Here is a 26,292-nt window from a genome sequence, read left to right as displayed (position 1 = left end):
GGGTGCCCGGCGCCTGCGCCCCGGTGGTTCTCCGTGGCGTCCCGGGACTCGGTCCCTTGTCGCCCTGTGGGAACAGGCCTCCCCAGTCACACCCCTCCCCCCCGCTCCTCTAGAAAGCGCGTCCCCCGGGGGACGCTTGTACAGCAGCTCGGAGCTGTGCAGGCGCCCTCAGCGCACGTGTGGCCCCCTCTGCCCGTCCTCGTCCCTGATGGCAGTGCTCCTCGCATGTCATCCAGTCACAGAACGGCTGTGTTTACAGACGGTGCACGTGTGAGTTTACATGTGAAGACGCCAGGCGCCTTTTCCACCTTCCTTCCCGTTAGTGGCGTTTAGCGAGCTTCACGGTCACATTGTTTTCCCCTCCTTACGGAACAGCCTTCCAAGCCCGTTTTGGAAATTTGAGTCAAATTTAGTCACTTGAGTGGAGAGCAGGAGGCCGGGCACCCCGGGAGAACAGCCCACGGCCTCGGCTGCCTTCTGCCTGTCTCACGCTTTAATCCGTGGCTTCGTCATGGCCGCCGGGCGCTGTGCAGCGGGACAGGCGGAGGGGCGCGGCGTCCACCCTGGCTTCTCTACGCAGGGGACTCGCTGCCCATGGACGTGTCCTCTGTGCATCACAACAGCACGCTGCTGCGGTACTCGGTGTCCCTGCTGGGCTACGGCTTCTACGGGGACATCATCAAGGACAGCGAGCAGAAGCGGTGGATGGGTCTCGTCAGATACGACTTCTCAGGTAACTCAGAGTACCACGCCGGGAGCTTCCACACACGGCCTCCGCCTCGCTCAGGGTGGGGCCCCGTTCACAGACGGAAACCAGGGGGCGGGAGTCTGACGGGTCCCGGGTGCCCGGAGAACCACTGCCGTCGGTCACAGGCCAGTTCTCACATGTGCTCAGAGCTGGAACAAAGAGGAATGGAGGTCGATCCCAGATCGTACAAACAAGTGACGGTCTGCACTTCAGGTCACGTGCAGCACCACCCTTCAGCCTTCAAATGCGTCTAAATGCAGTAAAAAAGTTTGAAAGGATGTAGGATTCAAAGTTTGACACTTGTCGCTGAGATGAATTCCTTGGCTGTATTTATTCATTTATTTGCAGGGACTTATAGTACTATTTTATTTTATTTTTAACATCTTCATTGGAATATAATTGCTTTACGCTGTTGTGTTAGTTTCCGCTCCATGACAAAGTGAGTCAGCCATATGCATACATATATCCCCATATCTCCTCCCTCTTGCCCCAGGCCCCACTTCTGATTCTAGTTCTCTTGCTGTTTCCACCACATCTGCAGTGACTTCCTGCACTGAGGTCTGAACCCCTCCGAGTCATCCAGGAGGGTTGGAATCAACTTCTTCCAAACTCCTGTCAGTGTTGATATTTTGAACTCTTCCCATGAATCATCCCAGATGTTCTTAATGGCATCTGGATGGTGAAGGTTTTTGGTTTACTTTGCCCAGATCCATGAGAGAAATTACTGTCTGTGGCAACTATAGCCTTACAAAATGTATTTCTTAAGGAGTAAGACTTGAAAGTTGAAATGGGGACTTCCCTGGTGGTGAAGTGGTTAAGAATCTAGCTGCCAATGCAGGGGACACGGGTTCGAGCCCTGGTCCGGGAAGATCCCACGTGCCACGGAGCAACTAAGCCCGTGCGCCACAACTACTGAGCCTGCGCTCTGGAGCCCGTGCTCCACAACAAGAGAAGCCACCGCAGTGAGAAGGGCACACACAGCAATGAAGAGTGGAGAAAGCCTGCACATAGCAGTGAAGACCCAACACACCAAAAATAAATAAATGAATTCATTTTAAAAAAAAGAAAAAAAAAAGAAAGTTGAAATGACTCCTTGATCCATGGGCTGCAGAATGAATGTTGTGTTGTCAGGCATGAAAACAACATGAATCTCGTCCATATCCCTCAGAGCTCTTGGGTGACCAGGTACATTGTCATTGAGCAGTAGCTTTTTTTTTTTTTTTGCGGTATGCGGGCCTCTCACTGCTGTGGCCTCTCCTGCTGCGGAGCACAGGCTCCGGATGCGCAGGCTCAGCGGCCATGGCTCACGGGCCCAGCCGCCCCGCAGCATGTGGGATCTTCCCGGACCGGGACACGAACCCATGTCCCCTGCATCGGCAGGCGGACTCTCAACCGCTGTGCCACCAGGGAAGCCCAAGCAGTAACATTTTGAAAGAAATCTTTTTTTCTGAGCAGTAGGTCTCAACAGTGGGCTTAAAATAGTCAGTCATGTTGTAAATAGATGTGTTTATGAACAGTCTTTGGTGTTCCGTTTACAGAGCACAGGCGAGTGGATTTAGCATAATTCTTAAGGGCGCCAGGATTTTCAGATGGTAAATAAGCACTGGCTTCAACTTACAGCCACCCCTAGCCGCAGAGCCAGCCTGTCTGTCCTCCGGAGCTCTGACGCCAGGCAGCGACCTCTCCTCTCCAGCTGGGGAGGTCCTATAGGCGGCACCTTCCTCCAGCAGAAGGCTGTTTCCTCTGCGCCGAAACGCTGGTGTTTAGTGGAGCCGCCTTCGTGAATGGTCGTAGCTGTGGGCCTCCTGGCCGCTGGCTGCAGCTGCTGCACCGGCACTTGCTGCCTCCCCCGGCACCTCAATGTCAGGAGGCGGCTTCTTTCCTTCAACCTCGTGACGCAGCCTCTGCTCGCTTCTTCCTCTGCAGCCCCCTCACCTCTCTCAGCCGGGCATGCTGGGGGTGCAGGCAGCTCGATGGACAGCACACCACAGTTTGCCAGAGGGGCCGGCCACGGTCTGGTAGCAGTGCTGCCTGGTCTTTTTCCTGAGTTCCTCCAAGACACCAAAGTTGTGGATGACGGGGTCAAGCCTGGGGGCGCGCTGGGGGCTTCACAGGGCGGAACCTGCAGGCCACGTCGTCGAGGCCACGACGAGGGGTCACTGGTGGCTGAGACGTCCCCTTTGCCAGTGTGGAAGGCAGCCCTGGTGGCCGGGAGCCTGCAGTCCTCTGTGATGGTGGTGGCAGCTCAGCCTGAAGTGGGAGGGGGCCATGTCCTCCTGCAGACGCTCTGTCCCCAGGCAGGGGCCCCGCACCCACGCTTTGCAGACGCTGACGGCACGGCCTCCTGCGCAGGCAGTGGTGCATGTGGATGTGTCTCTCCGTCTCACTCTGTTCTCAGGTTTGAAGACCTTCCTCTCCCATCACTGCTACGAAGGGACAGTGTCCTTCCTGCCAGCACAGCACACGGTGGGCTCCCCGAGGGACAGGAAACCCTGCAGGGCGGGGTAAGCACATCCCTTACGTGCATTTCTGCTCAAACGATGAGATAGAAGCAGGACTGGCTGGGGTTTGCTCCTGCCGTGAAGTGAGTGGGCAGTACTTGGCAATGTAGACGGGAGGTGCTGGTTCCTCATGACCAGTGGTCAGGGTCCCACGCACCCTGAGGGGGTCCCGCCGTGTCCCCCATGCTGGGTCCTGGGTCACGGGGCGGCCCAGGGTCAGGTCTGGTCCCCGTCGTCTGCCCAGCAGAGGGCTCACACCACGCCGTCTGCTCCGGTGTGGGGACCCGCTGTCCCCCCCGCTGGGGACGTGAGAAATGATGAAGACGAGCCCCTTTATGGATGGCTCTGTGCGCGCCCTCGGGGCGCCCGTGGAGCTGGCTGGACGGGCCCCCTGTCGCCCCACTGGGTGGTCAGGAGAGGCCGGTCCAGACCCCGGGCCAACAGTGGGGGCCCCTCTGCGAGCCACGGTGCCTTTTCGCCCTGTGTGTCCCCACCATGCCTAACAGCATGTGCCCGGGTTAACCTGGAACGAGTATCAGGTTGTCACCTGTACCCGCGGCCCGCATCTCGTCCCTGCTCCTCAGTCTGACAACGTGGAGAGGCTGAGGGGTTTCGAGGGACTCGGGGGTTTTCCTTCCTCCTTTAAGTCATTCAGACGTGGGCCCTTCCTTCCCCTGGTCTCTCCTCCTTTAAGTGAAGAATTTGAGACCATAAAATCAAACAGTTAGAGGCACGGCCTCGCCACACCCGTTGCTGATGAGCTGATTCCACCAGCAAAGGCCCCTGGCCCGTGTGAAGGCCTGCATCCAGCGGTGCCCAGGACCGCAAACATCAGCTGCTCTGAGCCGTTCACTTGCTCGTTACTGACTGGGCCAGGTCACCACTGTGTTACCTGTTTTGTGAAAGGGAAGAGTCTCAGGCTGGGAATCCACGCTGGGACCTGCACCTTGTCCTTTGCTCCGTCCGCTGCCACCCCGGCGTCGGGGCCGAGCTCAGCCCGCCCCCCAGAGCCAACAGAAGGGCCTCATGTGATGCTGTTTGCTTTTTGTAATGTTTATCAATTTCCAAAACGGATATGTTGTCTGTGTAATTTTTAAGAGTGGATCTGACTCTGAGAACTCAAATTAATATGCAAACCAAGTACTTTTAAGCGAAGCCTCTGCAATTGCACTTCCTGTTATATGCAAACGATTGAAATGCTTTTGCAGCCTAGGTTACAGGCGAGGGGGGCGTGTTCTTGTCCTCCAGGTGCTTTGTCTGCAGGCAGAGCAAGCGGCAGCTGGAGGAGGAGCGGAAAAGGTCGCTGTACGGCCTGGAGAGCGCCGGTAACGTGGCTGGGCCGGCTCCGCCAGGGGGGGGGGGACCTGCTTCCACTTCAGCTCCAGGCAGAGTGCGTGGTTGCCTTTGCTAGACTCTGGGGAAAAGAGGGGATTTTGTGGAAGGGCCCATCTTCCCACGTCCCTCTGAACTACTGTTGTGGCGCCAGCCAGGCGCCTGTCCCTAGAATGGTCCGGAACGGGGGTCAGCGAGTGGGCTCAGGAGGGCTCCAGAAACTATTCGTGGACGCTGAAATTTGAGTTTCACGTCATTTTCACATGTCACAAAATACTTTCCTCCTTTTGATTTTTTTTTCAACCACTTAGAAATGTACAACCCATTCTTAGCTCGCAGGCCACACCCAGTCAGGTAGGTGGTGGGCCAGACTTGGCGACCCCTGCTCTAGATCGTGGTCCCAAGTCCCAGGCGCGGGCCCGAGAAACAGCTCTGCCTCTCGGGAGGTGACCGCCGGGCACCGCGGCGGGCGCGGTTTTCTCTGTGTTGATCTGAGAAGCCGTCGCGTGGTGCGTTTGTAGAGACGACCCCTCCTGGTCATCTCAGGACGCCCACCTGCCCGGCTCGGATGTAACGGATTTAACGTAGCATCTGCGATGCTTCTTCCTGCTTCAGAGGAGGTGGAAGAGTGGAAGGTCGTCTGCGGGCAGTTCCTGGCCATCAACGCCACCAACATGTCCTGTGCTTGTCCCCGGAGCCCCCAGGGGCTCTCCCCGGCCGCCCACCTGGGAGACGGGTCTTCAGACCTCATCCTCATCCGGAAGTGCTCCCGGTTCAACTTCCTGAGGTTTCTCGTCAGGCACACCAACCAGGGCGACCAGGTAAGGGCACCGCTGCTTCCACGTGGCCTGCGTCGGCGGCCGCTTCTACCTGGGCGACCCCGATCTGCATGTTGTAGGATCGGCTGTGAATTCAAGGGGAAGAAGGACAGATTTCTGTTTGCATTTCACCCATTTTAAAGTCTTAGTCATAGTTACTCCTTGTAAAATCTCACCTAAAAATATAAAGTCTTTGAGCAGAGAAACTAGGAGGCGTGAATGTTTCTCTTCCTATGTAAAAACAGAATGAAGTGATGCGGTGCAACCTTCTGTTGCCCTTGCTGGTCACTTACGACAAAATCTTTCAGCTCCCGGAAAGGGGTTCTATCGAGACTCTTCTGGCAAACCCTTCCTTAGTCACTGGCACCCCTGTAGTGACACAGGGCCGGGGAGGGCAAGTCTAACGATACCCAGACAATCGCAACTTCTGATCAGCCCATGATTTTAGTCAAGTTTGCGGCTGTTAAATCTTTTTAAGGTCTGGGCCAACAGTGTTTTCATGTGGCTTTTAAAATACTGCTTGTTAAGCAGGTAAATAACCGTACAAGTCGCTGCGCAGGAACCGCGGAGCTCTTTACTCCGTGTCATTCATTGTGGATGGGACTGGGTCGTGAGAGTCGTGGTGACCACTTCTCTTGTCCCCAAGCGGCGGGGCGAGGAGCTGCCGGGAGGCCCCGCTGAGAGCACGTTTCCGTCCTGCTGTCTTTGGTAGTTTGACTTCACTTTCGTCGAAGTCTATCGCGTCAAGAAGTTCCAGTTTGTGTCGAAGCCTGCGGAGGATGAGGACGGCAGCGTCCGGGGCCGCGGGAAGAAGCGACTGGGGCAGCTGTGTAGCGACCGCCCCCCGTGCTGCTGCGCCGTCTCCAGCAGCGCCTGGAACTGCGATGGGGAGGTTCTGAGCAGCCCTGCCATCGAGGTCAGGTGAGTGAAGGTGGCGCTGGGGCTCTGTGGGCCTGGCACCCTCACAGCCTGAAGCATAAGAGTGAGTCACAGACGCACGTGTGTTTCCCCGGGTGAAACCCCCAGGGAGACGCCGTGACCTCAGGTTTGCAAAGGTGCTGAGGGGTCGGTCTTTTCACAGGTTTTGAAGCCCCTCAGTTTTATTTTTCTGCGCCACATCCTGCACTGCCGGCACTGGCATTCCCTCCCTCGTCTCCTCACTAGTTAAACTAACTAACAAAGCGCCTCTGTGGGCACCTTCCAAGTCCTGGATCCACTGACCGCCCGGAGATGCTCCGGCCCCGAGGAGCCCAGCCCGCGGCCGTGCTGTGGTCCAGGCACCAGGCCCGCCCCTCCGGCTCTGAACCTACTGGGCCTGCTGTGTTTGGACTTGGGAATCTGAGGTCTGATTATATGTATTTATTACATCGCCAGATGAAACAGGAGTGCCAAGAACATGGTTTTTTGCCCCACTGAAAGACACAGTAAAGGCAACTTTTTCAGAAAAAGGCTATTGATTGAGGTGTGCGTGTAACAGTTACAAGAGACTGAGGGAGAACTGTAAAGTTCTAGAAGGATTCTGTCCTGTGACCAATGGCTTTAGGAGCTTGGTTGACCTTAAGGAATCCAAACTGGGCTCTCGCTGGCGATAGCAGGGTGGGTGTCACACGAGCAAGGCGGTCAGGAGCGAGCCTCCAGGTCCCGCCCCCGGTGCCTGGAAGGATGGGCGGCGGGCGCGCCCTTCCGTGTTTCAGGATGCTGTGTAGTATCCCCGTTTATAATCCCCACTCTAAATGGCTTCTCGGCCAACCAGCTGCTGGTCCCAGCTGGGTCTCCTGCCTGTCAGCCAAAGCCGCGGGCAGGGGCAGGCTCCCTGGCCTCCCCCCGTCCCCGTCTGCGCGCTCCCTGCTCTTGCGACCAGGATGCGGCCAGCGTGGCAGTGCCCGCCCTGCTCACATCTCAGGACGAGAGGCAGCCCCAAGGTCACAGGCGAACCCGCCCTGCCTGCCAGTCGTGCGTGCAGGGGTTCGGCTCCTGCAGACTCATTTCACAAGTTGAGGAAGTGGAATTATTTTTAATGCCGGCTTATGAATTGCTGAAAGTTAAAAGAGGCATTCTTTTGTGAAATATATCCTACACGTCTTGATGTTGCGCTGCCTTGAACAGCGAGTCACTTACTTACGGGGTCTTTGGGACTAACCATCTCTCAGGAGGCTGTGACGTCATTCATCAAGTGGGACGGCGGCGCTGCCAGTGGGACCCGAGAGCCCACGCTGACCTGCGAGCCCCCGCTCACGTGCTGTGGCTCTCTGCGGAAGGCGGGCGCTCGGGCTGGCGTGGCGACACTTGTCTTCCGTGACTGCACATTTCCCGCGTCTCCTACTCGCTCGGGCTTGCCCTTCAGGGGACCCTCCCCGTGGCCCCGTCAGCTCAGTCCTCATAAGGAGACTGAGGCAGGGAGAGAGGCGGCTTCTGCTCACGGGTGGGGCGCTGGAATTAGAACCGGGTCTGTGGGGTCCCAGATCTCCACTTGGCCGTCAGCTGCTCTTTGCAGAGTAGGTCTCTCAGGAGTGTCAGGAAGTCGCTCTGCGCCCCGGCCTGTCGCTGCCAGGTGGGACCAGAGACTGCCATGGTGAGACCCACCGTCCTGGTGCGTGAGGCCCACCTCTGCCCTCGACCAGCTGGGGGGCCGAGAGTCAGGGGACGCGCAGGGTCTGAGTGTGGCCCTTTGTCTCTGCAGGGTCCACTGCCAGCTGGTCCGGCTCTTTGCACGAGGAATCGAGGAGAACTCGAAGCAGGAGTCGCACCGCTGAGCCGCCGCCTCGCATCACCGGCCTTCTCGCTGTGCTTGGGAAGCGGGAGCGTATTGGAGAAAATTACTGCAGACCAATTACGTTGATAAGCATTCAAACTTAGAAGTTTATTTTTGATAGTTAAATCTTGATTTTAGAAAAAATACCTTTTGTCAGCAATTCTGGGGACACATGTGGCATTTTCGGTTCTGTGTGGGTCTTTGGGTTGCGTTTCACGTAACTTATCCTCAGCAAGGGGCGCCTGTTGACTTGGGAGCGCTTGGCTTCTTAGATTTCAACCATGCTGACGGCGCAGAGGTGAAAGCGGCCCGCTGGTGGCGCTCTCGCAATAACTGTAGGGACAACGCGACGTGAATGCTTTCCGTCGAGGTCACGCCACCAGGACACGAGTGTCTACAGGGTCACCGATCTGCTTGGCAAGACTTACCCTGTAGTAGCTTGTGATCAAGTTGTGGAAAGTAGTTGGTTCTCTTTGCCTTTGTAGTACCTGCATCTTAACTTGCGATTAAGGCGTTATTACTGGACCCTTCCTGTCCCGGGCGACTACAGTGCAATATCACAGTCCCGCCCGAAGCGACGCTTCCAGAGTAGCCCATTCTAGCGAGTGAGAAGAACACTCCAAGTAACGACGCTACTGTAGCTTGAAAAGTCACAGTGGTGTTTCTAGACAATCCAGCTGGGAGCGAGGACAAGTCAGGAGCTCTGGGAACGGGCGGCTTGCAAAGCCCTCACAGGGGTTTTAACTCTTTTAAATTTGGAATCCCCGAGCTTTCTATCCGCACGGCAGGGATGCCATAGCTGGGCTTTGGGGGGAGACAGAAAGCAGCCGAGCGCGGTGGGTGAGACGTTGAGACGTTCCTGCGCGAACTGTGTGAACTCCAGCCCGAGCGCCCCACCCCCAGGGGAGGGTCCCACGCCCCGGGGTCCCTTGGGCACAGCCCCGAGTCTGTACCACGTGGTCCAGGTTTGTTCCTTTCTTATCCTCACAGCTTATTTCTATATATTTATTGAAAGTTCTGGCCTTTAAACCAGAAGAGGATAAACGGTGTCCTCACTGTCAGTGTTTTCGTTTATTTCTGCTCAAGTGCTGGGGCCTCCCCGGGCCCAGGGCCGCCCCTCGCCTGGGCCTTGTTTTGTTGTGTTCGTGCTTCGGTGCGTGGAAGACGCATCTAAAACAGCTTTAGCTGAAACGTGGGAGGACGCAGCTTCACCTTGGATTTGTGAAGAGGGAGTTTGACTCTTACGAGAGGCAGTGTGAGCGGCCGCCGCCTCTCACGCAGGGTCCGGGCAGCCACTTTAGCATCTAACAGACATCGTTTGTTTTTGGAATTCCTTTGCAGTGATTTCTATTTGGAAGCACATGTGAAGTGTCCTGTTTCACCATTCAGTCCCGCCCAGGGCAGCCTCAGCAGTGGTTTTTTAGGAGACCACGTTATTAAGTGATTGTGCAAGTTGAATGATTTGGTAACTGGCGGGTGAGTGAAAAGTCTGAGGATGAGAAAGAAGGAGATGCTGCCGTCTTGTTGACGTTTGCCCTCGGTGGGGAGGAAAGCAAAGGTGCACGAGCTCTGCGCGGGGGACCGTGGGCACCGTGGACTTGACTGCGCTGTTTCGCCAGGGTCCCCGAGAGGGTCTCCAGTCTTTATCGTCCCTGGGGAATGCTTCCAATCACTGGCCTGCCCTGAAACGCACTGCCAATTTTAGGAAAACCGTCCAGGTCAGAGGGTAGGCATTTTACGTTCAGGAAGAAACCCCACCACGCCACGTGGTTCCTGCGTGCCTTGGCGACATTCACCGACTGCTTGCCGACATTCAAAATCGCAGACCTTGGAGCTGCCCCTGGAGGTTGTGTGGCTGTCCGAGGACTGCCCCGCCCCACCCCGGGGGGGGGCTGTGGATGACCCCCGTCACGGGGCTGGAGTGCCTTTTGGACCTTGCGGCGCGTGAGGACCCTGAGTGGAGCGACCCCAGCGCCTACACTGTAGGATTTTAAGAAAAAATCAGAACTGATGGCTGGACAGTGAAAACCTGGGGTCGCTGAGCAGCGTTAGTCTAGGTCGATAACCTCCCGTGTGGCCTGTCGGTGCAGCAGTCAGGCCCCTGGGCGGGCGGGCGGCCGGCTGTGTCCTCACTGCGGTGCCGTGTAACCGGGCGGGCGGCCGGCTCTGTCCTCACTGCGGTCCCGTGTAACTGGGCAGAAAGTGGCTTCATTTCCTTTCTAGTCTTGCTGGCTTCAAGATTAGAAAATGGTGAAATTTGCTCTGATGTGTTTGAGAAGACAAATAAAGTTGTTACTTTGGGCAGGACCTAGCTTCTTTTTTCTCTTACGAGTTTCCTGTTGTTTTTCAAAGCAGAGTATTTTTTGTGAAAACACGTACAATTTAAAGAACAAGAGTAAGATGAACAATGAGGTACCTACCCCCCAAGCCAAGAAACTGAACTTCACCCCCAAGCTCCCTGCGTGCCCTTGTGGACTGAGCCTGCCCTGCCTCCAACGAAGAGGTAACTACTGTTTCAGAATTGGAGGGTATCACTTCCTTGCTTTACCCATGAGAGGGGATCAGAATGTGGCACCCCGAAATGTGCCACTTTGGCATAAGGACTGCTCTGAGCGGAAGTTAAGATGCCAAAAAGAGCCCTCTGCCCTCCCCCATCTGCCTGAAAGGACATAGCTTCCTCTTGTGAGGGTGTGCCCCCTCTTCTCTCCTGGGCCCCCTTTGTCCCTGGAGACAAAGTTAGCACCGAGGTGGTGCTGCGCAACCAAACCTTAATAAGACAACGCTTCTCCTCCGTTAGCGTCTCCATATAAAATTCCCCAATACGTTAGCTTTACCCTAGAAGCCCGAACTCCCTTCCCTTTGTTCTGTCGCTTCTTGTCAAATTCATTGCCCTTTATTAAAATCCATATGAGGCCCTGGGTCTGACCATCTCTTTGGGTCTCCACTGCTTTTCTACAAAGGCCTGGAGGCACATAAAAAAAAATTAAATATTAGCATTAGATAAAAATTGTATGCCGTTTCTTCCAATTTGCCTTTGGTCCGTTTAATTCACAGACCCCAATAAGTAAACCTAAGAGGGTAGAAGAAAGGTGCTTTTTTCTTCTTCTCCTACTTGTTTATACTCTCAGACAGCACAGCTTTTCAGGTTTTGCTCTTTACACAAAGGCATCATACTGTGTCATTTTCTGTAGCCTGTTTCATTCTGTGGGTATTAAGAAGACGTTTTCATCACGAAACTGAATTTTCCAGTCTATGAACACTGCATGTATTTCCCATTACGTTAAGCCCTCATTCGCATCTTTCAATACAGGTTAATGATTTTTCCATGTGTCTCTTGATTTTGTTTAGATTTGTTCTTAAAGCCTCCTATTTTGAGGCTGTTACCCTTTAAGTTTTGTTTTTTGTGGAAATGCAGTGGCTTTTTATGTATCAGGTTCTGTCCAGAAAAACGTGCCTCTTACTTTTCTGCGGATTTGGGGGCTTTCTATAATCACAGATATTTGAGTATCATCCTTTCCAATCTTACTGGTGCTGTGATGCCAGCCTTTGACAGTGGAGGACACTGGGGTCCAGAGCAGGAAGGGGCTGGGCTTCCTGGTTCCAGCGTGTTTGGGGGGTCAGATCTCCGTGAGCCGGGCGGCTTTCCCACACACGGGGGGATCTCCCGGACCCTCAGCTCCCAGGCAGAGGCTGCTCCCCGAGATTCCGGCGGCCTTCAGGGTCGCCTCGCCCCTCTCTCCAGTCTCTGTTACAGCGAATGATGTTGGCTAAATACTGTGGGGGGAGCAGTATTACAATCCTGGGCTCATCTGAGCACCCCTCTTTGGTCAGCGTGTGACCTTATTTATTTACCCATCACATAGTCATAAAATGCACTCACCACGTGCTGTTATTAACCGTAAGGACCTATGAAGAGAACCCCGGTTCAAGAGCAGGGAAGTTCATTTCATCTCCCTCTGTGTTCCCTTCCACACCCGCTACCCTGGGGTGACCGCTCTCCTGATTTGCAGCGAGTGGTGGCTTCTGCTGGGAGCCCTGCTGGGGCTCTGTCGCCCCAGGAACAAAGGCCCAAGTTCTACAGGGGCACCACGGCCCCCTTTTTTTGTCCCATGGACCCCCAGGTAAAAGGTAAAGCCAAGAGCAGCCTTCAGAGCCGTACCCTGAAAGGCACACAGTGAAACACACGGGCCTGCGGAGGAAACCACGGGGACTGAAGAAGGTTGCTGCGCGTTCTCAACAGTGACCAGCCTCGCGTGTGCTGCTTTACCAACACGTGAAGTAACGAAACCTCTGTAAAATGTGCGAATCGGGGCCGTTACCTGGGGAGGCCCACCTGCACGGGGGGTGGGAGTCTCCCCCCACCCCACGCCCTGAGCTCCCGACCCTTCCTCGCCCCACGTTCCCCTCCAGGGAGCGGGGTTCGCTGTGGACCAGGGGGCAGCTGGAGGCACGGGCGTCAGGCTGGCCCTGCGGGGCCGGGGCGCACGTGGGCTGTCGGAAGAGGACCCGCCACAAAGAGGGGCAGAGGCTGAGACGGAGCTTCAAGCGTAGGTAGGGGACCAGGAGATTTATTTTAGCTGCAAAATCACAGCCTGGGTGTGTCGTCAGGAGAGTCACTGGTGAGGGGACAGCACTCCCAGGGGTGTCTGTGTGATGTCTGCCAGGTTCCCCAGGGACCGCTGTCCCGTCACTGCTGTGTCCAGCACCTAGGACAGCGCCGGAAGTGGACGGATGGACAGGTAGATGGATGGATGGATGGATGAAGGGATAGGTAGACGGATGTGGTATCCAAGGCCGCCCCCCTCACCGCGGAGCTGGCCCACTGGACCTGGTTTCCATCCAGCTCTGGCCACTCCCTGAGGGACCTGGGCAGGCCTCTGCCTCCCGGGGGGCTCAGGGTGCAGGGGGCCCTTGGGTGTCCCCAGCACAGGTCAGCGTGCGACCTTGGGGGTCTCAGAAGCCAGGCAGGTTTCTGCATCCCTCTGGGTCCAGTGCTAGCAACTGGACCAGCTGAGCCACATGCGCTACTAGGGACCCCTCTGCCCAGGGCCCCCTCAGCCGCAGACCTCGGGGAGGGCTGCAAGCAGCAGCTGGCCCCAGGGATGCCCAGGGCCCCCGAGGGGAGGCGCCTCTGGGCGGGGCCAGGACCTGTACCCCAAACTGCAGGTGCTGCTTCGGCCCCATCCCTGAGCCCCCCCGCCCCCGTGGCACGTGCCAGCCCCTGGGCGCTCCTCCCTCACGGGCTACCACCCATCCTTGGCTTCCTTCTTCTGGAAGCTGGGCCCCTGCCTCCCTCCTCCCAATGTCCACAGCTTCCCCCGCCCCCAGTCCACTCCCTGGGTGCCCACCTCACTCCTCGGCCTTGGTGCTGAAATCCCCACTGCCCTCTAGTGCTAGTGGCCACAGGGGCCCTGGGCCACTGCAAGGGGCCCGTGGTGCCAGCCTGTCCCACTCCAGGTGCCCACGGTGCGCGGGGACCCTGCCAGGAAAACAGCCCCCCGACCTTAGCACAAAGCATTACAGGTTTATTTAAATAAAAATTTATAATTTATACAAGACTTTTTCTTTAAAAAAATGTTACGGGGCATTTTTCCATCAGTTCTTCATACAGTACAATCCTTTTGTTGAACAAAAGTTACACTGGTAATGAGTATTTACAGATCCAAAATAGACTGAGCTCCAGACATAAAAAATTTAACATTCATTCTAGTTCAGTGATTAGTCGCAGAAATTAAACACCTGCCCAGATTTACACAACTCAATAAAACTCCAGGCTCTCCCTGACAGGGAGCCCGCACAGGCCCATGCTCTTCCCGGCAGGGGCCGTGGGCTTCCAAAGAGGGACCTGCCGTGGGCCACTGTGCAGCTGGGGACGGCCACCCCGCACGTGGTCAGTTTTCATCTCCCTTGCTCCTCAGAAGGGACTCAAACCAAACCACGCCACTCTGAAAGAGGCAAGTCCATTCCACGCAGGGACACACCCACAGCGCAAGGGGACAGAGTCCCACGGGGCTGACAGGGACGCGTGTCGAGCCCACGGCGGCCCCGGGGGGTGGGGCTTGAGCGGCACCCACAGGGGGCGCCCCGCAGTCACCCTGGGCCAGTTCAGGGCCCACCCTGCCTTGCCCCGGGCACAGAGGGCGTCCCCCACTGGGTGTGAACCCACAGCCCCCCCAGAACCTGATCCGCCTGCACCGACTGTGGGGCAAAGCCCAGGTCTCGGGCGGGCTCTGCCTTCGTCTCTGAAAGGTCACAAGACACCGACGCCAGGGAGACCAGGAGCTGGGCGGCCACCGCAGGGCCCCGGGACCTCACGACTGGGCCGGGGCGTGTGCTTGTCTGGCTGGTGGGCGTGGCTCCCGAGCGCACTCCGCGGGGTCCCCCTACCAAGGGGTGACAGGAGTGACGCCACTGAATCGCCCGCCCAACCAGCAAATGGGGAGCAAAGGTAAAAATTACGTCTGAAAAACGATACAAAAATAAGAAAAACAGCTTGCTCTCTGTAAAAAATATAATCTTCTGTTTCTTCAAAAAACAACGATCTCCGTGACACCCAGAGGACTCAGGACAAGCTGAGGGGCCGGAGGTGCCCGTGTCGGGAGTGTACCGAGCAGGGGTGGCCCCGCCGTCTCCTGCGCGTGTCCGTCCCCGAGGCCTTTGGCCAGTCAGTCCCAATGGGACACCGGGCCTGCGAGACGCGCGCTCTGACCTCCCCGAGAGTGAGGGCTCTCCCCCCTCCCCGCCGTGTGTGTGCAGGCACTAGGGCTGCGGACCCCGACCTCTGGGCTCTGCTCGCAGTCACTCCCCGAAGCCGGCTGACCTCCCCAGCGTCCCCGCACAGCCCCCGTGGGCAGGCCCTCTGCCAGCCTGGGCCCCCTCGGGCCTGAGGCGCTCTGTCCACTCCCACCCCGGCACAGCAGCCTGGAGGCGGGGGCGGCCCCGGGGCTCGGAGCACCCCCGAAGCGGCCGTCCTCCTGGGCCTTTGCACCGCACAGCACTCTGTCTCCTCCTGAGGAGCTGATCTCGGGCCCCCGGCCAGCTGGTCAGCACCGCGCTCCCAGGACGTGCACGGGGGTCTCCCTAAAGGACGGGCCCATTCATGGCGCTGGCCAGGGGCCCCCACGTCGCCTGTCGCCGGCGACCTTCACCCCGGGGAGGGCCCCGTGTGCTCCTCGTATGGCTTTGGTGTGGCAGAGCTGCTGGCCTCCGAGAGCCGGGGTGCGGCCGCGCCGGTCTCCGCCCGGTGGGGACAGAGAAGGCGCAGCTGTGCTTGGCGGTGTGTCCTGCGTGTCATCCTTCCCGGTGGCCTCGCGTCCACAAGACGCGCCCTCGAGAGTCCCGACCCCTAAGCGAAGGGGTCTGTAAAACGCAGGGTCAACACAATAGAAACCACAGATCGGGGTTGGGGGGGGGTTATTGCGAAAGATCACGAGGATGTCCAATTTTTCTCCACTACCGAATTGTTAAAAAAAGAAAAACTCCCAGCGACGTCACGGCGAGCCGACACTAGCTGTCACCGCCCGATGCCGCCGCCGCCGTGATCTTCATGTACTGGCTGAAGATGGTCTCGAACGCCTCGTCTCTGTGCACCATGGCGCCGAACACCAGCGGCTGGCGGGGAGGGGAAGCACCGGCGGTGTGTCCACGCGGCCAGGTCCACACGGAGCCGCCACCGCCCCCGCCCAGCACCTGCGCCTGGCCGCAGCCTCCTGCCCAGGGAGGGAGGGGGCTTCCCAGGCCCCTCTGCCGGGCCGCAAGCCTGGCCGACCTGCGCTCAGAGCCACGCCCGGCCCCCCGCCGCCGCCGCCTCCCCGGCCCCCGCCCAGCACTTACTTTCTGTGTTGATGGCGTGGACACGGCAATCCCCATGCCCGACCCCGGGAGGACGGAGAGGACCTTGTACTGAAAGCCAACGGCGTGCCTGTCACCACGGGCCCCCCTGGAGACGGGGCCACCCTCCCCACACCCCAGGGTGCAATCCACGGAGCCCCAGACGGGCCTGGGCCTCCCCAGCCAGCAGAGGACGAGGACTGACGGTGTGAGCGGAACACTAGACCTGCTGACACACCCGCCCAGCCTCGCCGGGGCCCCCCAAGGAGCACCACGTGGGGGGAGCAGGTCCCCCAGCCCAATCTTGCTCCTCCGACCACACACGTCTCTGGGAGGGAGGGACCCACCACAGCCACAGGGGTGCTCCTGACACACCCTCAGAGGAAAGGAGACGCTGCCCAGCGGACCCCTGGGGGCCCACCCAGGAGGCCCAGAAGGGGCGTGGGTGGACCTGGCCCCCCCCCCCCCCGCCAGGTGTGTGTGTCAGGCTCTGCGCACACCTGTACCTGCTCCACGTGACACGACGGAAAGTGCTGGGGAGTGCCGGAGACGGGACAGCCTGCCCCGGGGGAACGTCTCAGGGCCAAGGGGCCCAGCTCACTGCCCACCCCACCCCCACACACACCATCGTGCGAGGACACCAGACGCCGGTCCACCCGGCAGAAGAGAGCGCACAGCCTGCGGCACGTGGATACCCCCCGACGAGCCGCGGGGCTCCGCACAGACACCGCCTAGAAGCGGGGCCCTGCCGCGGGGAGAAACGACGCCTGCCCGACAATCCAGACGGCACCCCTCGTTTTGTTCTAATCACACCCCGCTCCCAACTCGGCCGCCGGCTTCGCGACCCCGCCGCTCCTCCGCTCCTGAGACTGGGGGTGAGGGCGAGCAGGGGCCACACCCACCTTCTGGATGTCCGTGATGTCCACCAGCTTGATGACTTTGTTCCTCTTGGAAAAGCCGGACTTGGAGCTTTCGAAGCACAGGTAACTACCGGCGGCGGCAAGGGCAGGGGTGGACAGAGCACAGCCCAGCAGGTGAGCCAGACACAGGGCCCCTCACCTGCCGCGACGCGCCGGCCTCTTACAACCCATTTCATTCTTACCGAGTCTCACCGCTTCTCAGGTTCAAACCCCACTGCTCTACACCGAACCCGACTCACGTTCCCATGACGTGAGCATCCCCGGGGCGCCCAACAAGAGACCTGTGTGTCGGCCTCCTCGGCCAGTTCCTCCAGCGAGGGGGTAGAGACAAACAGGTGGTCCTTAGCTGAGAGTGGGGGGCAAGATGCCGAGGGACCCCAGGGCTAAGAACAGACCCCACCCTGCACCTGCTCCGCCCCCTCCCACCCCTGTAGCAGCTGGGCTGCTACACCCCAGAAGGAGGGTAACAAGAACCCTGCTGCCGCCCTGGGGCCACGGCCCTGGCTGGGGGAACCGCACGGTTCCCGCCACACGACATTGAGCACCCAGACCAGGGCATCCCGGGGCCTGGGGAAATGACGGCCTGCGGCCCCGGCTGCGTCCGGCTCAGAGGCAGCACCTCCCCACCCGGGGGGCCGGGAGCCAGCAGGAGTTGGGGTCTCGGCAGGGCTAGGGGCCCCCACGGCTGGGCCGCCCTGGACCGCGGGGCCCGCGAGGCGCCCCCTCTAATCCTGGCCCCCGCCGACAGGCTCACTCACTTCTCCGTCACGTACAGGACCCCGTTCCTGATGTAGTCGGTCGGCATCTTGCGGTCTCTGTTTATCAAGCAGCACCGCCAGCCGCTCTCACACACTGACGGGGACAAAAGCGGCCCGTGACCTTTCCTACTGGAAATACCCGCCCTCTGGCTTGACGTCGGAACCCTCAAGCACTGGCTTCTCAAGGATGTGCTGACGTTCACCCTCCACCACCAAATGAAACCCACAGTGGGAGGAGAGTGGCCTCTGAGAGCCTCTGGAAAGCAGATGTTTCCCCTCCCACGTCAATGGGCAGGGATTTTGTTGTTTTTTATTTTTAAAGGAAAAGCACAATTTAAATAAATCAAACTACGGCCATGACTCTCAAGGTTCACGGTCTGGGTCAGCAAAAAAGGAGCTCAGGAGAAGGTCAAAACTTAAATTCTCCAAAGTTCTCTTTCTGCAGTTGGTATCACACACAACACAGGCCAAACCGTTTAAGGGCCCCCGACCCGCCGCACGGAGAGCTGGGCAGCGCAGGAGTTTCGGGGACGCCGAGCAGGGCCCTGGGCTCCCGAGTCACCTGTCACCACCCAGCTTTCTAGGAGGCCACAGCAAGGGACGAGCTGGCCAAGGCGGGACCGGGAAGCCCCTGCACGCGTGGCGCTCTGCGGCTCCGCTTCGGGGCCGGCCGGCCTGCCTTTCCGCTGTCAAACCACCCACTGCAGACGCGCTCGGCCCCTCCGACCCACCCGCCCAGGACGCCCGGGAAGGCGGAGGCGGGCGGCCGGCCCTCCCTCGGCCCCCGTCGGGCCCCCCAGCCCTGGGGCGGGCGACCCCGCCTGGCCTGGCCACGGGCTCAGTACACACGTACCCGCCAGCGGACGCTCGTTTTCTGTCAAGTTAAAGATTTCATGGAAATTGCTCTTCTTGGCGCCGTGGACGCGACTGGCGTCCTCGTCCTTGCTCAGGCCGGCGGGCGCGCTGGACACGTAGCTCCGCGAGGAGGCCGTCTGCGGCTGCCGAGGGCACAAGACGTCCCCGTCAGCCCCGCCAGCCCGGGGGGGGGGGGGTGGGGGGGTGGGGGGGGCGGAAAGGGGCGGGGCCGCTCAGGGGACGCACGCACGCAGGCACGCAGCCTCGCCCCGCCCCACCCAGGCCCCGCCCGCGCACACGCGGACAGACGAGCCCAGAGGCAGGCCCACCCAGACGTGGGGTCGCGTCCTCCTCGCCCACGAGCCCCCGCCTGGGCAGAGGCAGCCCGGCTGCGGCGGGCAGACCCTCTCCCCGCGACGCCACGCCCCAGGCACTGTGCCGAGCCCGACCCAGCACATGCGGTCAGTGCGGAACCGTCAGGCGCTCACGCCCGCGTTGCGGACACCGGGACCGGCCGCAGGACAGGCCACCGAGAGCAAGGTTGGCAAGTCAAATGGAGTCAGACCATAGCAACGCGCAGCATCAGGGCACGGCGTGGGGGTGCGGGTGCCACACGGACACCGTACCTTGTCGTGTCCCGACAGCTGGCCGGACGGGACCACACACACGTGCGGCCACGGAAGGAAAGGTGGGTCCTCGCGACACGAGGCGGTAAACACCAGCGGAGCAAGCAGCACGCGCAGACACACGGCCGCGGGACGCCCTGGGGGGGTCGCCCTCCACCCCGGAAAGCCCACCCCCAGCCTCTCGGGTCTGTGACACTCAGGGAGCCAGGCTGCCTGCTCTTGGGCCTCAGCCCTTGGGTCCACCTGCGTCTGCGTGACCAGAGCCCACCCACCGGCTCCCCAGGTGCAGGCTGCTACTGCCTGCCCGGCTGCACACCTGGCTTGCGAGTCTGGGGCCCCAACAAGCTCTGTTGTCCTAGAACCCAGGAAGCCTGACCCACACTTGACCCAGAGCTTCCCTTCCACGGACAAAAGCATCAGTTCCCAGACACCCTTTCTTCAGAGGACACTCATACACGAGACTCTGAAATCCAACGTCACCACCTCCAGGAAGCCTTCCTACACCTCCGTGGGAGTCCTGCTGAGCCCAGAACCTCCCCACTAGTCTGAGACCCCAGAAAGAGCACCAAGGCCAGATTGCCTTCCTCGTCCTGGCTCTGGACAGGGTGCCTAATGCCCACATGGCCTTCCACCTAGTCCCAGCCCGTGAGCACAAAATGTGCCCATCTCGGCCTTGCTGTACCCTTGCCGGGAACAGCAGGGACCCGGCACCCACCCAGAGAGCAGTCACTCCCAGGGCTCCCTGCTCCCAAGGCTCCCAGGGTCTCAGTAGTCACGGCCAAGGCCCTGTACCCTCCTGCCCTTGGCCTGGGGGCCGGCCTCACCTGGCGGGGCCCAACCAGTCTAGGTGGGTAGGGGCCCCCCGACCAGCCTCCAAGCGCTGCACAGCCTCCCCCAGCAACTGTCCCCTGCCCAGGGCTGGCCGGCCCCAGGGTGCCCGCCCTGGACCTTCAGGACAGCAGAGCCGGTCACGGCGAATCCACCCCCGCAGCTGTCTTAAATTGTCTGTTTCAAGGGCCCCGAAAATCAGAGACACCAGCCTCCCCGCAAGCCGGAAGTGAGGGACAGCAGAGTGCGGCCGGCGCATCTCCCGGCCGCTGCGGGGCCTACCCTGCGTGACACAGCAGTGCTGGAGCGCTCCTTGAGCTGGGGGTCCGTAGGGAGGCTCTTCCAGATGATGTAGGGAGTGTCATACTTGGCTCTCAGCCTCGGGCAGCGTTTGAAGATAAAATCAATGACAAAAAGCTTGATTCCGGCGTAGAGTCCTAGGGGCAGAATAAGGTCCCATTTCTCCAGGATCCTGCAGCCCTGCCCCTGTGGCCGCAGTGGTCCCTGCCCCGCCGGGCGCTCCGTGGAGGGCCTCCCAGGACCCACATGTGGGCCGATGGTCCTGGTGTGGTTACACAGGGCAGGGAAGTGACCCCAGCTGAAAGGGAATCCACTTCTGTGTGTCTGTTGTTACCTCCAACGCAGAGGTCGCTCAGGCCAAACACTAACCTGTCCCTAAAACCGACCAACCGAACAAAACCACAAGCCACCATCCTCCAAAGGGGACGTGAGCAGGACTGCGGGGGACCCGTCCCCAGCCTGCCCGCGCCTGACCAGGTGAGCCGGCAGTGACGGCCAGGGGCTCCCGCCTCCAGGTCAGGGCACCTGCGTTGGCCCAGGTCCCCAGAGAAACGAGACAGACAGCCCGGAGCACGCTGCACTTGAGTTGGCGTTTGTCATTCCCCCCACGGCCTCACTTGCCTGCCCTGGTTTTCCTGGTGAGGGGGGCGGGGAGGGGGCGAGAGACCGAGGACCCACCTGCACGCTGGGGGCCGAAGGGCAGGTGGGCACAGTGCCCAGACCATGAGGCCCCCGAACTGTGTGACTGCCGCAGCCAACACTCCAGCTCAGGCCGGGTGCTCCCTGCCCGCCCCCAACCCACGCACCGTGGACAGAGCTCACGGTGCTGATCAGACGGCATGTCGCGCTGACCGTCGGCAGGCTCCTTACCCACGGCCAACCCCACCAGGCGGTAGGGGAAGAAGCAGGAGGCGAGGAAGGCGGCCCACAGCGCGATGTACAGCTTCTGGGTGATCTCAGGCTGCACCCACATGAACAGGCTGGAGAGGAGAGGGGAGGTTCAGTCAGGTGGCGGGCGCAGTCTAGACGCGGCCGGCCAGGGGCTGACAACTTACTTCTTGATCTTTTCCAAGATGTCAGCCATCTTGCCAAAGAGGTTCTGTGTGAGGAAGCAGCTGCGGTCACGACACACCCCCGGGGCCACAGGGCAATGCTGGAGACGCCCAGCACCCGGGAGACCACAGCCAGCACCACGGAGCCCGTGGTCCTGCCCAGCCGCTCCCAGGCCGAGGACCGGGTGACGGTCCGGTCCGAATCACGGGTTAAGGCACCGCTCAAGATGAGGGACCCAGGCCCGCACCCTCCCAGGAGCTCGCCTGGCACTGGTCAGGAGGGCCTCCGCCAACTGGGGCGCCGGCGTCAGACCAAGCCAAGAGGGCCCTCCCCACCAGCCGGGTTGTCTCGGGTGTCAGCTCCCAGACGAGCCAGGTCTGGAGGGATGGGTAGCTGGGGTCCCCCCACCTGGAGCCCGGCAGCGGTACCTGGGCTTTCTGGGCGACGTCCAGCACAAGCTGGAACTTCTCAGACACGGTCAGGTCTTCCTTTGGAGGCTCCTTCAGTCAAAGGGGAAAGAGAATTTCCACTGAAATTTATCAGTTCAGAGAAATGACTGACAAAAACAGCAAGGAGGCCTCCCAGCCCAGGCAGGGACCAGGTCTCTGCTGCCCCGACACAGTCAGAGGGACGGACATCCCTGGGGGGCCCAGCCCGAGGGGGCAGCACGGGCAGCTGTGCTAGATGACTCCCGTCTGGTGCCTGAGAGGGTGGTAGGCAGCCCCCCCAGGTGGGCAGGGCTGCTTGAACAGATCACCTTCAGAGGCGCATCTGAGACCACAGAGCCCGCACCCACCGGCACTTTACAGGCGGGGGAACTGAGGTCCCAGCAGGGGGCCGACTTCGTCCTGCTTGTCTGAGTTCATTCAGCAAGAACCTCCCTAAGACCTCCAGGTACCAGGGCCAAAGGGCACGGGCCTGCCTCCCCAGAGACACCCTCCCTGACCCCTGTCTAAAGGGGCCCCTGCAGACACCACCACATCCTGCACCCCTACTGTGTGCTCCACGCACACGGTAAGTGCTCAAACACCTGATGAAGCCCACGCATGCACCGTGGCCTCCCTCCTGCCTGTGCCCGCTGGTTCAGCCTCACGGGCCAGCGTCCCCCGTAGAGTGGTGGGCAAACTTTCTGTAAAGGGCCAGGTGACAGCACGTGTGCCTCTGCGGCCCCAAAGCAGCCAGAGCGTAAACAGGCGTGATGGACACCAATAAAAACTGGTCCAGCCCGTCCACCGTCCACCTCCCTCCACGGGAGGCTGTGAGCAGCTACAGGGGCCCCCTCGCTACCTCCCCTCCACATCATGTCCCAGCTGAGGAGGGTCAGGTCAGGCCAGGCCCGGCCAGGCCAACCTGCCTCCCACGCAGCCGAGCCCAGGCCCGTGAAGGGCGCTCGGGCATCAGCTGGTGAGGGTCAGGGTGCGGCCACGCGGCTCCGGGTGGGGGCGGCTGGCCTCCTCCCCGACCTCTCCCCGCCTGGCAGGGGGACCGCGGCCCCCGCACAGCACTGGCAGGTAGAGCCTGGCCCCCTGGCGACGGAGCCCCTCCCACGACTCACCACCACTTCGGACACTTCAGGCACGATGCTCCACTGTATCCTCCAGCCCCTGGCGAACAGGAGACAGCACGTCTTTACAACAGCACCGTCTGCAGGCGGTGGCCGCAGAGGGGTGACGCCAAGTCCCCAGGCCTGTGCTCCCAACGAGGAGCCGCCCCCAGAAATTCTGGCCACTGGGACAGGAGCCATCTGCCGAGACCAGCAGGACCCCCTCCTGGGCTCCAGAGGGATGGCCCAGGCCACCCCACAGATCCCCCCCCAGGGGCGATGGCCCAGGCTACCCCACAGACCCCCCCCCAGGGCCCTCCGCGGGGCGGGCACATTTACAGCCCCCGGAGGTGGCGGGCCTCTCCAAGCCAGCCAAGGGGGTGGCAACGGCAACAACTTTAGTGAACCACATCTAGTCTGGGCACGGAGAACCCTTTCATAAGCGCTTAAAAGTTTTCTACGAGAAACATTTTCAAATGAACCAAGTTAGGCAACCGCAGAGAAGCACCTAGAGAAACAGTGTAAAGTGAACTTTTGAACGGCTCAGTGAAAATACAGAAGGCAGGGCCCCCTCTTAGGCCCGACGTGGAGCTGGGGTTCACTCTGTGGGGCGACCTCAGGTCCACACAGACCCGGGAGGGCCCGGGGACGTGGGGTTCCCACCCCAGCGTGCTGGCTTCCAATAGGGCCGCCCGCCCCCAGCCTCGAGATGGAAAGCGGGTGCTTGGAGAGGGCGCAGGGAAGACACCACGTGGCCCTGGGCTCTGGGGTTGCTGAGTCCCAGCGCCTCTCTGGCACCTGCACCCCGACCAGTGGGGACCTCCCAGGGCACAGAGCCGCTGCAGCTCCGTCAACCCCGCCTCCGCCCACTGGGATGTCACTGTTGAGGTGTGTGTGGAGGGGGGACTTTCCTGCCCAAAAGCAGCACGACCGGAGGAGGGGCCAGAGTGGCCCCAAAGCTGGCACCCGCTGGCAGCCTGCTGGACAGAGCTGCCGGGGTTTGGGGATCACCCTGCCCGCTGCAGCAAACCATCCTCCTGGGGGCTCGGGGACTATTAGAGGACAACCTCCCAAAACGCCAGCACATGACACAGAGCCGGCTCGGCACGTGCCCTGCCGTGCGTGTAACGCAGGAAGACGGCACAGCCGCGCACACGCAGCACACCGGCGCACCTACCTGGCTATGAGGTAATTGAGGGATAACCTCAAAATTGCTAGAAATAAGAACATGGGGATGGCCCAGCCATGCCACACGGCATTCATGTACACCTGCGGGTTTGGAGAGAAACGGGTCGGGAGGGAGACGGTTAGGCGACCTGCCCGCGTGGGTCAGGACAGACCAGACCCCTCTCTCCCCCAGCCGGGCAGGCCGCACTCGCAGACAGGGAGACCAGGCCCCAGCGGCCCTCCGCAGTCCCGAGGACCAGGGCACGCAGCGCAGACAAACCCACTCAGGGAGGAGGGGAGACGGAAACACTGCTCTGGGTGGGCCGGGAGCGGTCAGGCCCCGGAAGGAGCGTCCTGGACGTGGCCCGGGATCACAGAAGGAGGGCTGACCCTACAGAGAGGTCCTGGCCACCTGGCAGAGCCGGAGGCATCCGCGTACCCAGCACTGCTGACAGTCTACCCCGCGCCACAGGGCAGGCAGGGTGCTGGTCACAGCGCTGGCACTCAGAGAGGGTAGGGGACGGATGCAGTGGGTTCAGGAGGAGGCCTGGCAGGTGGTCTGAACGGCGGGCAGGGTGAGCTCAGCCGTAACACACGGGCGGAACTAGGGAGCTGGGACCCAAAGCAGCCGAGGCCCCAGGGAGCAGAGTGCGTGTGAGGGTGGCCGGAGGAGACCTCCAGGGTGAGGGGGGCTGGCCCCTGGCCACCACGGCCTGTCCTCTGCATGTGCACAACACCCATCCCTGGTGGACGGGAGGCCCCTGGGGCTTCAGGGCGGCCCTCAGGACCCTCTCAGGTGGAGGCCACCTATGGGGGCCTCTGCAGAGATAGGGCCTTTGGGGGCTGTGGCTCTCCCTGTCCATCCTCCTCCCGCTGGACAGCAGGGTCTCCCCGGGCAGGGCTGGGAGCAGCCACCACAGGACAACTCAGACTGCGACTGGGCCTGTATTCCCCAAAGCACCCCGTGACGCTGGCCCAACGCCGCCTACCTTCCCCAGGCCTGGTGGCCTGCTTGGCCCCTAGGCCACTGTGCGCCCGCCAGAAGCCTCCCCCAGGCGCCGGTGCCTGATGGGAGGGACGGCTGGTTTCTGCACAAGCAGACAGACCGCCCCACCGGCCCTTCCCCATCCCACTTGGGAAAGTCGGCCCTAAGCTTGGCACGAGGCCCTCTCCCAAGAACGCTGCTGCGGGGATTCCGGGCAGGCGGGGAGCCCCACTGCCAGCCCCAGGCTGCACCCTACAACACCCTTATCCAGTCCTTACAACTGCCCTGCAGCCTGCTTTACACACGGAAACACCGAGGCCGGGAGCTGTCCCACACGGCAGGGATGGGTGGGTCCCTCAGGGAACCTCAGGGAGGGTGCACACCCCACCACCCACCCGCGGGGAGCGCTCACGGTGAAGGCGATGGCAGACGTGTAGACGGAGTACCAGTCGGATAAGGCAGAGAGGTTCTTCACAAAGCTGGTGACAGGCTTGGCACCGCGCTCTGGGGACAGAACGGACCATGCGGTCAGGCCAGCACTAGCCCGGCCCTCGGACATACCTGGCAGTCCGGCTGCTGCACCAGCTGGCGGTGCGGGGAGGGGGAGGGAACCAAAAGGAGCAAAGCAAACCCCAACCGTCGCGGGCTCCCGGCGCGCCTGACCCCAGGCCAGCGCTCCCGCGGCCACTCCCTGGCTGCGGCCCATGCTCCATCCCTGCGGGGAGATGTCTGTCTGCCTGTCTGCCCTGGCCCATGCCCGCAGGCGGGGAACGGGGATTTAGTCCGCACACCCCGGGCCCTGACAAGTATCTGGAGAATCACCACGTTTCGCTGGGGCTCCCAGGCCTGGAGGGAAACTCGGCTTCTGGCCACGGGCCAGGGGCGGACAGACAGACGGGGTGAGCCTGGGACATACTTCCCACAGCCTTAGGAAGAAGGCTGGGCTGGGAACTCCGAAAAGCGTGCTTCCGGAAGCAAGTCCAGTTCAGTGCAAGACCGCAGTCACCGCCCGGGCAGCCCCGGCCCCAGCGGCTCACACAGCCACAGCGACGAGCGGGTACTTACTGAGTCCACGCCGGGTACTTACTGAGCCTCCTCATGTTCTCGGTCAACCTAAGAGGGGGGAAGAGATGAGCGCCAGCACCCACTCGGCCGCAGCCGCGTCCTGACCCCGCAGCTCCCTGCGGGCCCTCGGGGAGCACAGGTGACCCATGGGGGGAGGCTTCCTTGTCTCCCGCCCACGCCGCCCCCACCCGAGTCTGAGGGCCCGGCCCGG

The 26,292-nt window shown here is 60.8% G+C and overlaps 2 protein-coding genes across 6 annotated transcripts in view; one reads left to right on the top strand and one right to left on the bottom strand.

Annotated features, from left to right (window-relative positions):
- The window catches only part of CERK (ceramide kinase), a 50,922-nt gene extending 39,467 nt beyond the window's left edge, over nucleotides 1–11,455 (top strand). Inside the window, exons 8-13 of the mRNA XM_060026008.2 lie at nucleotides 581–733; nucleotides 3,147–3,252; nucleotides 4,498–4,574; nucleotides 5,197–5,402; nucleotides 6,112–6,320; nucleotides 8,080–11,455. Of these exons, the coding sequence (XP_059881991.2) occupies nucleotides 581–733; nucleotides 3,147–3,252; nucleotides 4,498–4,574; nucleotides 5,197–5,402; nucleotides 6,112–6,320; nucleotides 8,080–8,152 (824 nt within the window). The 3' untranslated portion in view covers nucleotides 8,153–11,455. The remainder of the gene's footprint in view (nucleotides 1–580; nucleotides 734–3,146; nucleotides 3,253–4,497; nucleotides 4,575–5,196; nucleotides 5,403–6,111; nucleotides 6,321–8,079) is intronic.
- Nucleotides 11,456–12,092: 637 nt separating this feature from the next.
- Nucleotides 12,093–26,292, bottom strand: part of GRAMD4 (GRAM domain containing 4) — a 78,920-nt gene continuing 64,720 nt past the window's right edge. For 3 of the 5 annotated variants that reach the window (XM_060025831.1, XM_060025833.1, XM_060025834.1), the window contains 13 exons: nucleotides 26,104–26,129; nucleotides 25,429–25,520; nucleotides 24,042–24,133; nucleotides 22,877–22,925; nucleotides 21,750–21,821; nucleotides 21,324–21,367; nucleotides 21,139–21,248; nucleotides 20,251–20,405; nucleotides 18,513–18,657; nucleotides 17,660–17,753; nucleotides 16,884–16,968; nucleotides 15,985–16,053; nucleotides 12,094–15,762 (listed from right to left, as the gene is read on the bottom strand). In XM_060025831.1, coding sequence (XP_059881814.1) covers nucleotides 15,658–15,762; nucleotides 15,985–16,053; nucleotides 16,884–16,968; nucleotides 17,660–17,753; nucleotides 18,513–18,657; nucleotides 20,251–20,405; nucleotides 21,139–21,248; nucleotides 21,324–21,367; nucleotides 21,750–21,821; nucleotides 22,877–22,925; nucleotides 24,042–24,133; nucleotides 25,429–25,520; nucleotides 26,104–26,129 — 1,138 coding nt within the window. In that variant the 3' untranslated portion in view covers nucleotides 12,094–15,657. Of the gene's footprint in view, nucleotides 15,763–15,984; nucleotides 16,054–16,883; nucleotides 16,969–17,659; nucleotides 17,754–18,512; nucleotides 18,658–20,250; nucleotides 20,406–21,138; nucleotides 21,249–21,323; nucleotides 21,368–21,749; nucleotides 21,822–22,876; nucleotides 22,926–24,041; nucleotides 24,134–25,428; nucleotides 25,521–26,103; nucleotides 26,130–26,292 lie in introns of all 5 variants that reach the window. The other 2 variants (XM_060025832.1, XM_060025835.2) reach the window with 2 other exon arrangements.

The sequence above is a fragment of the Delphinus delphis genome, chromosome 11 (assembly GCF_949987515.2).
Source record: "Delphinus delphis chromosome 11, mDelDel1.2, whole genome shotgun sequence".
In the NCBI taxonomy this organism is placed as follows: Eukaryota; Metazoa; Chordata; class Mammalia; order Artiodactyla; family Delphinidae; genus Delphinus; species Delphinus delphis.
The sequence above is the reverse complement of the archived record's forward strand: the minus strand, read 5'-3'. Positions and strand labels throughout refer to the sequence as shown.